A 13,140-nucleotide genomic window follows, 5' to 3' on the forward strand; every position below is an offset into this window, starting at 1 on the left:
TTCCAATGTCTCAGTTACACTGGCTGGAAGGCCAGTCAAAAAAACAAACAAAAAAAAAGCAAGCAAACAAACCATTAACTGCTTGTTAAGATTGGTTTAATAGATAAACACACAAGTGATCAACCTTCCCTCAAACTTAGTGTGCGTGTTGTAAAATACATCTTTGCTGCCAAATTTTGGGTAACTCCTCTGATATCTGAGCTTGTGGTTTTGGATATGCACCTGCAGGCGATTGAATCTACACCGTTCTTCTCCTCACCACGTAATATCCCTGACATGGGTTGATAAGAGGCTGCATTGCAGAATAGCCATATTCTCCAAAGGTGTTGAGTAACATGGCTCAACCCAATAAAGAGATAAATAGGAACAAATGGATACCTGGAGTCAATTTCAAAAGGTTTACCAAAAACTCCACATTCCCAAAGCTCAAAAAGCAAATGAGGGCAGAAGAGCTTAATTCTGGAGGCTTATAGATGAGTGCTGAAGTTGTAAATGACTACAAGTGAGGCCATCAAAGAACAGGACAAAAGCAATACGTCCAACTGGTCAAAGAAGCTGACCAACGTGGTACATGTGAAGTTGATGACATTCAAGGAGATGTTGCGTAGAATATATTTACAGGTATTTTAGAAGGAAACCTGTTCAATCTCCCTTCCCAGTTTATGGTGAGGGGCTGCGAGAAACTGAACTTCTACTAGGGGTCAGTTTGTCCTGTGGTCAAATCCTGCAGTCTTGGTCTGTGTAGTTGTCCTTGTTCGGAGAGCTAACTTGTGAAGACCCCAGAGTCTACCAGCACATCACAACAGACTAGACTAGACCACATAAAAGACTTCAAACAAGTAAATAAAGTAAAAAAAAAAAAAAAAAAAGTATAAATGCAGCTAATATAAAGTGTCAACACTGCAACCAAAAACTACAACAAGGAAACTATCTTGCATCAGTGTAGACAGACAGTGGTTCAAACAATAGAGACATCTGGAAAAAGGAGTAAATACAAAAGGTGCATAAAGCCAGAAGTAGCCAAGTTAACAACACTAATAAAGTTATACACTGAAGTTATACAAGTTATACATTAATAATTTGCTTCAAAAGGACACATGTACAAGATCGAGGGTCATAAATGAAAGAGACAGTGACAAATGAGAGGAGCAAAAAAGCATCAGTATAAGAATCAAATAGATATGGCAAAGACATAAAAAGGAACAAAATGAAAGACATAAGAGCAAAAGTCATTAAATGAAAGCATAAATTCACAAAAGCTTACATACAAATGATCATATAGGTCTTATATAGAGCAAAAGCATAAATACAACAAGGAATTCATAGAGGAATAAAGAAATGTTGAAATATAAAGAGGCATTAAAAAGCCTATAAAAATGTACATAAATACAAAGAAGCACAAAAGGCTTAAATGCAAAGTGTCACAAAAGAAAAAGCACTCTAGTATATAATGGACAAAGCTGCTTTGAAATGATTGTGAAAAACGATGTTCCAATAAATTTGACTGACAAATACAAATGGGGTAAAAGGCATGAATAAGCAATATGAAGTAAAATAAATAGAGCTATGAGAGTATTAAAACAACATGAATAAACGCAAAAGGGGAATATAACTAATGTAATGTTGTCACTAGGCTCCCCCCGTTAAGCCTTCACAGCAATCTCACTCACCTGAATCACCTGCACCCATTTCCAACCAGTCCCTGCTATCAGCTCAGTGTGTACAAAAAGATAAATAAAAATCATGTTTATAGACGACCCTATTCTACTCACCTCACCAAGATCCTTGTGATAATCTGTGATTCTCCCTGTGCGCTTCAAAGATCTCATGAATCCTTTCTGACAATCCCTGTGTAAGACATCAGGAACATCAGGAAAATCAGGCCCTTTCTAACAGAACATGCAACACAACTTCTGGTCCAGGCCCTGGTCATTTCTAGGCTTGATTACTGCAATGCTCTTCTGGCTGGACTGCCATCATGCACAATCAAGCCTCTACAAATGATTCAGAACGCAGCAGCACGTCTCGTCTTCAACGAGCCCAAAAGAGCCCACGTCACGCCTCTCTTCATCTCTCTTCACTGGCTACCACTTGCTGCTTGCATCAAATTCAAGGCGCTGACGCTTGCTTACAGATCCACCACAGGCTCAGCACCCTCCTACTTCCACTCACTCTTACGAGTCTACACTCCTACCAGAAACCTGCGCTCATTAAAGGAGCGAAGGCTTGTGGTACCATCACAGAGAGGCACAAAATCACTTTCCAGAACGTTCTCGTTCACTGTTCCTTGCTGGTGGAACGACCTTCCTGCCTCCATCCGGAATGCGGAATCCCTGGCAATATTCAAAAGACAGCTGAAAACCCATCTCTTTCGTGAGCACTTAACCTCATCTTAAAAAAAAAAAAAAAAAAAAAAACTTCTTATTCCTATCCTTTCACTTCCTCTAATCCCTCTCTATTGTATTTTAGGATAATCTGAGCACTGCCTATAACTTGTATTATGAGCACTTCTTGTCTATTTGCCTCGTCATGACGACTCGCTTGTTGTATTCCTCACTTGTAAGTCGCTTTGGATAAAAGCGTCTGCCAAATGAATAAATGTAAATGTAAATGTAAGACTTCCTTGGAAATCTCTTGTGTCCGTCTACCAACCTGGAATACTCACTTGTAATGGACAATGATGTGTATGCTCCACTGCTCTGTTTCCAACACCATCTCTAACCTGATAAATAACAAGAGATTAAAGTTGTTCAAAGATCCATCTCCTGCAAACTAAATAGTCTGCATTACTTGTAATATCTGTGTCCACTTCACAAACCAGTCAAATCTGCTGTAATTCACTAACAAAACCTGTCTTTGAGTCAGGTATCCCTGGACAGTAACAAATGATGACTAACAAAATTTAACACTTTAACACTAATTTTTACACTGCAGAAATGTGGAGACCCTTTGTAAACACTAGAACAGCTTCAATGGTAATTAAATAAAACATGATTTCACTGATCGCCAGTGTTTATCAGCAGGTTTGGGCCCATCTGATATCTGTGCCTCTGGTTGTGGATATGCACCTGCAGGTGACTGACTCTACCCTGTTCTAAGTAATATTAAAAATGATTGAGTCCTTCAATAAGACACAATATTAACATTAACATGAAAGACTACTGGTGTTGGTGGATCCAAATGGTCAATATTAATATTCATGCATTTTATTAATATTTATGTTAATCATTTATGGCTTATTATTAGGGTTTCAAAGGGGCGGAAAGTTTCCGGTAAATTTCCACGGGAACTTAACCGGGGAATTTTGGAAATATTCCAATTTGGAAACTTAACAAGAATTTACGGGAATTTATGGGAATTATTTATGGGAATTAATTGGATATTTTGGGAAATGTATATAAATGTATAATATTTATATTATATAAAATGTATCATATACAAACATAAATATAAACATTTTATTTGGTCATAACATGAAATTTCTTTTTCGCATTCAATTAATCCTAATTTAGTAAATATGTAAAATAAATATTTTTATTGCAGCAGTTGTTATGTGTTATTTATTTCAGTGTCACATGATCCTTCAGAAATCAGTCTAATATGCTGATTTGATACTCAGTTACTGTCAATGTTGGAAACAGTTGCGCTGCTTAATATTTTTTGGGACCTTTAATACTTTTTTTTTTTTTTTTTAGGATTCATTGATGAATAAAAAGTTAAAAAGAACAGCATTTTCACAAAATTTTGACTGGTAGTGTATATTGTTACAAAATATTTCTATTTTAAATAAATGCTGTTCTTTACATTTTTATTCATCAAAGAATCCTGAAAAAAGTATCACAGGTTATAAAAAATATTAAGCAGCGCAACTGTTTCCAACATTGATAACTGAGCATCAAATCATCATATCAGAATGATTTCTGAAGGATCATGTGACACTGAAGACTGGAGAAATGATGCTGAAAATTCAGCTTTGCATCACAGAAATAAATTATATTTTAATGTACATTAAAATAGAAAACCATTATTTTAAATTGTAGTTATATTTCACAATATTACTGTTTTTTTCTGTATTTTTAATAGCCCTGCAGTAAGTGTCAGGTTAAAAATTCAACTGAAATTGCATGAAATCTGGTTGTTTTAACTAAAATTATGCTGCAAGATGTTTTTTTCAACTACAGTTAAGTACCCTGTTATAGGCTAACCTGCAATTTTGCAAATTCCCTGTTTATTTCCATTAATTCCCGTTAATTCCCATATATTCCTGTTAATTCCCATGGAAAGTTTCCAGCTTTGAAAATTCCCAGAATTTTGCAACCCTACTTTATGATTTATCAAATTTACTTTTGATTTCATATATTCATGTACTCCTACTTTATATATAAATTCTCATCATATTTTCAAGTATTTACACCCTTATGGTCATTATTCTTTGATACTTAAGAGTATGTATGCTTGTTATGTTCAATTGTTCTTCAAAGAGTTCCAGTGTGACAGGTCAGGTCGACACGATTGCGGTCAGATATTGGACGCCTGCCAAGTACTGCAGAAGTGATGTTTTCAGAATCAGCTGCTCATTTTGAATCTGATCAAAACATGTCTGTTATTAATTCTGCTGACATTTGATAGTGTAAGATTTGCAAAATTTTCTAAGGGGGGGTCAAAACAAGCCTTATATCTATTTTTGGCATATGACCAGTTAAGATATAATGGGTAAAACCATTTAAGCTTTTAGAACAAAAATATAAGTTTGAGTGGGTTGGGAATTTCCCTATATACCCAGATTTATAATATGGACTGAGTTGTTGATAGTTTAGTGTTTTTTTCCTTCCTTGGCTCTCCTTGGCTTCTGTTTCTGCAAATGTCTTAATTATTCTTTTTGATGTTATTTTACCTTTTGGTTTTATTAAATATTTTCATTATCGATTAAAGCTTGCGTGTGAGTCTAAATTTAATTGTAATTTTTAATTGAAAATTATTTTTTCTTCGTCATCTACTGCCTGGATCCCTTTTCCCAAGTTTCTGCATCAACTACCAATTTCATTGTGGAAGAAGCAACCCAAAGGTGCCAGAATACCGTGTTTGGAGGAGCAAGGCTGAATGTCCAGAGGACAGAAACCATGCTCGGCTGTGTTTTTGATTCTGTCACGTGACAGAATCAAAGCAGCGTCTCCTTTGGACTACGATTCCCAGCGTTCATAGCGCATCAGAACACGGAAGCGCCGCTGTGGTTGATCGTGAAAGAGCTGCTGCTGTTGAAAATGTGGTAAAACATCTACAAAAACATTACAATTTACACATCTAATCTAAATTTCTTTTTTTTTAATGTCGACCCGTCTCATCTCTGTCATTTCCTGTACTTGAGTCCGTCTCGTTTGTTTTGTTGACATGTTAGCTCGTGCTGTCGCGTTAGGGTTTATTATTGTACAGAAAACAAACACTTAAAATGAATAACTTGGGTCTTTAATACGGAATATTCACTGATATTACTCATACAATAAAAACTGCGTAAAATGGCTTATTGATTGACAACACGCAGTGTCTTTGACGATGAGCTCGTTAAATATGTATATCTGTTTATAGTGTTATTTCTTGAAGGGATAAAGTGTAATTGTCATATCTGATCAAATCCCAGCTTTCAAAAGGCAGCATTAATTCTTTATTGTGCTTAAACGTTTCTAACAGTAATTTTCATGAGCAGTGATCGTCATCTGAAAATGTTTATGATCTTTTTGAGTGTTTCTCAGTATAAAGAATAACTGCTCTGTGACTGGGGAATAAAAATGATGTGTGTGTGTGTGTGTGTGTGTGTGTGTGTGTGTGTGTGTGTGTGTGTGTGTACACAAAGACTCCATTATGAAGAGTTCTGCCCATTCACAGACAGTAAACGCATGTCTGTATGTACAGGTGTTGGCGTGTGTGAGAAAGACATGGTGCCTGAACATGGGAAGCAGCAGAAACGCTCGTCGCAGCCGTCTAATCCTGAGGGCGACGTGGACGGATCGTTCGTGTTTGAAGCCCAAGAGGCCTGGAAGGACTTCCACAACTCGCTCCGACAGTTTTACGAGAACGGAGAACTGTGTGACGTCACTCTGAAGGTGTCTGAACAGCGCTGTGCTCCGTGTCTGCAGTGATGTCAGAATGATCTCATCCTAAATTTCTCTCTTTTCTTTTTCACTGAAGGTTGGAAACAGACTCATACCATGTCACAAGCTAGTTCTGGCCTGCGTCGTTCCTTATTTCCGTGCCATGTTCCTCTCAGACATGGCCGAGGCCAAACAGGACCTGATTGAGATACGCGATTTCGACGCTGACGCCATCCAGGACCTGGTGGGTTTCGCCTACTCCTCTCGACTGACTCTGACGGTGGATAACGTCCAGCCGTTGCTGTACGCGGCGTGTATCCTGCAGGTGGAGCTGATCGCCCGTGCCTGCTGCGAGTACATGAAGGCTCATTTCCACCCCTCCAACTGTCTGGCCGTCCGCACGTTCGCGGAGAGTCACAACAGGGTGGACCTGATGGACATGGCCGACCGTTACGCCTGTGAGCATTTCAGCGAAGTGGTGGAGTGTGAGGACTTCATCTGCGTTTCACCACAGCACCTGAAAACCCTGCTGGCCTCCAGTGACCTCAACATTCAGTCTGAGTCTCAAGTGTACAACGCTGCAGTCAAATGGCTGAAAGCAAATCTGAAACACCACGACGTCTGGCTGGATCAGATCATGTCTCAGGTTAGCCGCTCAGAGCTGTGATAGATTTAGTTGGTTGGTTGGTTGGGGATAGACTTGTGACGATAATGCGATATATCGCGATAATGAATATGCATGATATTATTATCGTGGGCATTTCAAAATACCGTAAATAATAATTTATTACCAATTATTAAAATTTTTATAATGCATTTAAGAATACTTTCCCCATCAACCGTATAAAATGCACACACCGCTGTATTCTGTAAACAAGCCCAGCATGCACGAGAAGCACATGGCGGAAAGGAGACGCGCTGAATGAAAGTGCACGATCACTCTCTGACAGCAGAGGGCGCTGATGGAACAGCAGAAATGCAGCGGTTACCCCGGAAACCCCGCAAACAAAGCAGCTGCGCTAGTGAAGTTTTTAAAATGCCTCAAACAGCCATTCATTTTTTTGTAATCTCAGTGTTGTTCATCACAGCACCAAATACTTAAAGACTTAATAGGCTATTTATTTTAAAACTTAAACATTTTTATATTTTAATCTGAACTACAACATGCCCTAATGATTAGAAATGTTCTGATTATTTGTTATTGTTCAGTAAAACTTTGAGACATACGGCTTCATTAGTTAACATGTTAATTTATTATTACCAAACTGACCATGAAAAATACTTATAAAGCATTAATTATTCTTAGTTAATGTTAATTTCTTAGTTACTGTTTAATAACATTACTAAAATCAAAAGAACTTATTTAATGGACCTGAGATAAAACTAACAATGATCAGTTGTATTTCTTAACACTAACAAAAAATAATACTTTCTGTAACAAATGTAGCTGTTGCTCAATCTTAGTTAATGCATTAATGAGATCTTATTGTAAAGTGTTTCCTGTTGTTCTTTATAGCCTAATTCTTTTGCACTTTAATCTGTTTGAAAATTTTACTTTATATATTTTTTGTGTATTGAATTATTGTATTTAAACATTTGTTATAAGAAAAAGAGTTCTTCAACCTGTTATACCATGACAAATTTTTTTTTTTTTTTTTTGCAGCTTATTTCAATATCGTGATAATACCGTACATCGTGATAAAAGCTTCAGTGATTAATCGCAATATGAAAATTTGATACCGTCACATGCCTAGTTAGGTTAGGGATCATGTTTTACAAGGTCTTTTCAATAAATAAGGTAACTTGATCTCTAACGTGAGGACGTTTACCTGCTGAAGGTCCTGCTTCCATGCAAAACCACCAGATCCCAAAAACACATTGGCCATGAAGTCCAACAAAAGTGCCAGTACGGCTGGATCCGTGGAAACATGCCGTGTGATCCGGTTACCTTGTGTCGTATTTCAGAAACTGATTTGTTCTTAGCCTGATGGAAGCGTTCTGATGGGCTTTTCTCTCACAGGTGCGTCTTCCTCTGCTGCCGGTGGACTTCCTCACAGCCACTGTTGCCAAAGAGGAAATAATCAAGGCCAATCTGAACTGCAGAGATCTTTTGGATGAGGCTCGCAACTATCATTTGCACCTTAGTAACAAGAGCGTTCCTGACTTTGAGTATTCTGTCCGCACGACACCCCGCAAACACACCGCTGGTCAGGACATTCAGCCCTTTTCACACTTGTGCAGTTACTCTTTTCTGTCTTTTAACATTTTAACCTCCCAGATCCTGCTGTACGCATTCTTTAACTGAGACTTTTCCGCTTGAACTTTGACAGGTGTGTTGTTCTGTGTTGGGGGACGGGGCGGTTCCGGTGACCCGTTCCGCAGTATCGAGTGTTACTCCATCAGTAAAAACAGCTGGTTCTTCGGGCCTGAAATGAACAGCAGACGGAGACACGTGGGAGTGATCTCAGTGACGGGTGAGAAAGAGAGATGAGAAGCAGTGATTTAAAAACTTTGAAAATGACTCAAAGATGAAAATATTCTATTTATTGTTAAGAGACACTTTCACTTAAAATGTCCTTTTTCAGGTTGCCTTTAGATTTGAAGGTTTAGACATCAGCGTAGAGGCAATATGAACTAGGGCTGTGCAATTGCAATATCTTAATCGTTATTGAGTATGTTGCAAACGCATCAGCGTAACAGTGAAAATGGCATGCTTCGCAGCATGTACAGCAGAGGTCCTAGTACTGAGCCTTGTGGTTCTCCACACTGAACTTGTGATCAACTGCTTACAACAAATGACACAAACCTATGAAGAAAACTCCACATTCATCCATTTACAGGGAAAGTTTATGCTGTTGGCGGCCATGACGGCAATGAGCACCTCGGGAACATGGAGATGTTTGATCCACACACCAACAAGTGGATGATGAAAGCGTCCATGAACACAAAACGGTATGACAAACTGACCTAACGTTCTGCTCTAATACTATTCATCAGATGTATAGTTTTAATTCTCATGGTGTTAATCTGTACATATGCGTTATCCACCCGACCAGCAAAAGAAAGATATTGTAAGTATTGAAACAGCTGACAGAACGACGAACGAGAGAAAATGCTGTTTTGTCTTTGGTCAGGAGGGGGATTGCGCTGGCCGCTCTCGGCGGTCCCATCTACGCCATCGGCGGTCTGGATGATAACTCCTGCTTCAGTGATGTGGAGCGCTATGACATCGAGTCGGACCGCTGGAGCGCCGTCGCCCCCATGAACACGCCCCGAGGAGGCGTCGGGTCTGTGGCGCTCGGGGTACGAAGGCCACAACAAGAGAAGTTCATTATGAGTTATGATTGTACAGAGGTGTTAAAATGTCCAAAAACCACTAGAACAGTGGTGTATATGTTGTTGACTTGTGTACGTACATGATCCTAAATGTTTCTAACAATGTTTAAATCCAGAGAAATCAGCAATTTTAACTCGTGTCAATGCGTCGCATGTCAGTGATGTCATATCTGCGTCACCCCTGATTTCTTTGTCGAAAACATGGGAACACCAAATCCGCTTTAAAGTATTATGAGTTTTACTAGGACCTGTTTCCACCTGGTATTAAGATGCGTCTTGGTCGATCGGATCACAAGTGGATGACATTAAATCCAGGTGTAAACGGCGTGTAGACGTTCATGTGGTCCGATGCGTTAGAATAGCCACTAACTCTCCAAATACTGGCCTAACGTGTAAACATTATGGGAAGCGCTCTAGCCATACTGGACTTTAAACTTTGTCAGCTGAAGACCCAAGTTTGGTTTTGGAGACAAAAAAAAGTACCAAGCACAATGTTCCATCGTCTCCGGGTTGCGTTCATATTGTAAAGTGCACAAGCTTCTTTTGTCCATTACATCAAAACATCTGAAAAAACCCACACATTTACCCACCTATAGACCCTCCCCTGGAAGAAATCAGGACAGGAGTGGTTAAAAGTGGACAAAAAACACCAGGTGGAAACAGGAATGTCTCCCCTCGTGTGATCCGATCGGCCAAAATGCATCTTCTCCACCATACAATATATTTTAAAATGAACTGCATGCCATTTAGCAACATAAGACATCCAGCTTTTATTAATGACAATCTCATTTCGATCAATGCAGTGTTCAACAAGTGTCTCATAGCGCAGCCGTCGAACTACCGCACAGAGTAACGTTAGAACTTTCAACACACTCAAATGTATTAATATGAGTGTTTTAACCAAGTAAAACAGCGTTGTTACCCCACAGTCACATGACTTATGACTGCGGCACATAAGCATAATAAAAGCTGCCGCACTCTCGATGCGACTCCAGGCCGGTGTTTTGAGCAGGTGTCTCTCACTCTCAGACGCTCCCACAGCTCTCGCCCCGCCCTGCTTCAAACTACAGTAGCATTAATAAATCTTCCATGAACATCCATGAACAAGATTTCTGCCCGAGTCCCATAACATTGCTTTCCATCGGCTGTGGAGGAGACAATTCCCATGATTCCATTCACGCATCATTAAAGTATATGCCTTTGTTTTGAATAAGCGACCTCTAGTGGTGAAACTTACATACTGTGCCTTTTAAAGGGTTAGTTCGCCCAAAAATTAAATTTCTGTCATTAATTACATGTCGATTCACAACCGTAAGACCTTCGTTTTTTTTTCATCTTTAAATTAAGATAATTTTGATGAAATCTGAGAGGTTTCTGATCTCCCTGTACACAGCAATGTCATAACAAATTTCAAGGCACAGAAAGGTACTAAAGACATCATTAAAACAGTCATGTGACTGCAGTGGTTCAACTTGATGTTATGAATTATATTAAAAATAACGATTTTATTCAAAATTTTCTTCTCTGACGCTGTTGACGTAGGAAAAACAGTGCAGCGCTTCCAGGTTCTACGTCAGAGCGGCGGCTCAGTATTGGTCAGTGATGCTGACGCAGGAGTTGCAGGTTTGAACCCACTGATGTGTCATTTGTTGATTCGATCAGGGTTATGTGTACGCGGTCGGGGGAAATGACGGCGTCGCATCGCTGTCCAGCGTGGAGCGGTTCGACCCTCATCTAAACAAATGGACAGATGTGCGAGAAATGGGGCAGCGGCGCGCTGGAAACGGTGTCAGTGAGCTCAACGGATGCCTCTACGTTGTTGGTAAAGATCAGAATCTGTATTTGACCTTCTCAATTTAGACCTGAACAGATTTCTGACGGATCGTCGTGTTTGTCTGAAGGTGGTTTTGACGATAATTCTCCGCTGAGCTCAGTCGAGCGCTTCGACCCCAGGATGAACCGCTGGGAGTATGTGGCAGAGCTGACCACACCGAGGGGCGGAGTCGGCGTTGCCACGGTGATGGGGCGTGTCTTTGCGGTAGGAGGGCACAATGGAAACATCTACCTGAACACGGTGGAGGCCTTCGAGCCCCGGATGAACCGGTGAGATATATAAAGATTCTGCAGAAGATGGTTGTGATTTGAGTCAGGTGGGATCAGCTGTTTGTGTGTGTTTTTGCTCAGGTGGGAGCTGGTCGGCTCCGTGTCTCACTGTCGGGCCGGTGCGGGAGTCGCAGTCTGTTCCACTCACATCAGTCAGATTCGGGACGTCGGCCAGGGCTCCAGTAACGTCGCCGACTGCATGTAGCCACACCCTCATAGTGTGACACACTCCAAACGCCCTCGTTCAGCTTTACCGTTCTGGTTTCATGACAAGAGACGTCGTGTTTTTGCTTTGATTTAGTGTCGTCAGTGGAAAGTGTTTTTCCTTCTTTTCTCCAGCGCTGAGATCATGTGATCACTGTATCTGATGTTTGTGCTGATTTCTGCTGCAGTATTTTCTCTCTTCTTAGACATTAAGAAATCTTCAGTAAACTAGACGACAGTGTTCAGACATCAGAACTGAGGTTCAGTCCTCTGAATATCCGTGACGTGAATTCAGCGAACGGCAGTTTTGCGCTTCCTCGTGTGTTTGAAAGGCAGAATGACATCAGATGCTTGTAAATGCACAAGTTTAAAAGTCTCTTTTGTGACTTCAGGACCCAAAGAACGATCAAAAAGAGATTGTTCTGTAGCGCGTGCGTACAATCACAGACACGATCAGGACGAAATGAGAGATCCGTGACGCTCGTCTGAACCCTGAATAAGATCCAGACCGGGCTCAGGTTTAGGTTTGTGTCAAACAGTTATTCGCGATAAAGACTTGAGCTTTTCACTGCCAAACGTGAAGCTGGACGGAAAGCCGAGAAGCTCAGAGATGCGTTTATATGTTACCGTTGTGTATTACAAATGTAAAGCTTTTTTCTGGCTCGCCGTTATACATGATTTAGTTCGGCGTGAAAGCAATGTTTGCATTTGAAGCAGATCAGTTATACAGTGAAGACACACGTTGAGGTTTTTATATATGTAGAAATGTTTTGTTTTTGTGACGAGTCTTATTTGAAAATGATTTATAAATGAAATATGAAATATTTATTTTGTCTAATGCACCCCCCACCCCTTAGATTTGAGATTTGAGTTCATGTTTTCTTTCAGGACTTGTTGTTTGGACGCTGATGTGTCCAGTGGCATAAACATCTGATTATATTTAAGAACTGCTGTTAGAATGTTGATATTGTTGAAATGTTTTACATTATACTGGTGTCACAGATGTTTAACATGTGTAACTGTAACAAATATAATATTCATACAGTGGTGTATGTAACATCTGTGCAGCTCCACAGGACAGAAGAACAGCGTTTCTGTACCTGCTGATTAAATGCAGTGTATTTGATTGATATTTATCTGTCTGAAGCATGACACTTTATAGCATATTCACCCATGATATCGTTTTGCTCAATATCATTTATTTATTTCATTCAGTTTTCCCTTTGTGACTTTCTTTTGTTTTTGTAACAATGAAGTAAAACAGAAAACCAAAGTCTCCTTTTCTGTTTTCTCTGTTTTGTCAAAAGTGGATTCGTATCAAAGTTTCATGAGATTTCTGTTTTGTTTGAATGTGAATATAATACACTGAAGTGTTTATGTCACTCTAACACTTTAGCAACACTAAACAGAT

The 13,140-nt window shown here is 39.7% G+C and overlaps 1 protein-coding gene across 1 annotated transcript; it reads left to right on the forward strand.

Annotated features, from left to right (window-relative positions):
- Positions 1–5,114: 5,114 nt before the first annotated feature.
- klhl8 (kelch-like family member 8) lies at positions 5,115–13,002 on the forward strand. The gene is made up of 10 exons (XM_048167659.1): positions 5,115–5,266; positions 5,908–6,098; positions 6,184–6,732; positions 8,107–8,293; positions 8,417–8,560; positions 8,927–9,038; positions 9,221–9,389; positions 11,085–11,244; positions 11,324–11,525; positions 11,607–13,002. The coding sequence occupies exons 2-10, from the start codon at positions 5,931–5,933 to the stop codon at positions 11,728–11,730; spliced, it is 1,815 nt and encodes a 604-aa protein (XP_048023616.1). The 5' UTR covers positions 5,115–5,266; positions 5,908–5,930; the 3' UTR covers positions 11,731–13,002.
- The last annotated feature ends 138 nt before the right edge of the window (positions 13,003–13,140 follow it).

This window comes from Megalobrama amblycephala, linkage group LG18 (genome assembly GCF_018812025.1).
Source record: "Megalobrama amblycephala isolate DHTTF-2021 linkage group LG18, ASM1881202v1, whole genome shotgun sequence".
NCBI classification, from domain to species: Eukaryota; Metazoa; Chordata; class Actinopteri; order Cypriniformes; family Xenocyprididae; genus Megalobrama; species Megalobrama amblycephala.

Excerpts from the sequence above, each read along its gene's own strand:
- klhl8 (XM_048167659.1), top strand. The coding sequence starts at position 5,931 with ATGGTGCCTGAACATGGGAAGCAGCAGAAACGCTCGTCGCAGCCGTCT. Across the intron at positions 8,294-8,416 it reads ACCCCGCAAACACACCGCTG|GTGTGTTGTTCTGTGTTGGG; the intron begins GTCAGGACATTC and ends GAACTTTGACAG. Across the intron at positions 11,245-11,323 it reads CGGATGCCTCTACGTTGTTG|GTGGTTTTGACGATAATTCT; the intron begins GTAAAGATCAGA and ends GTTTGTCTGAAG.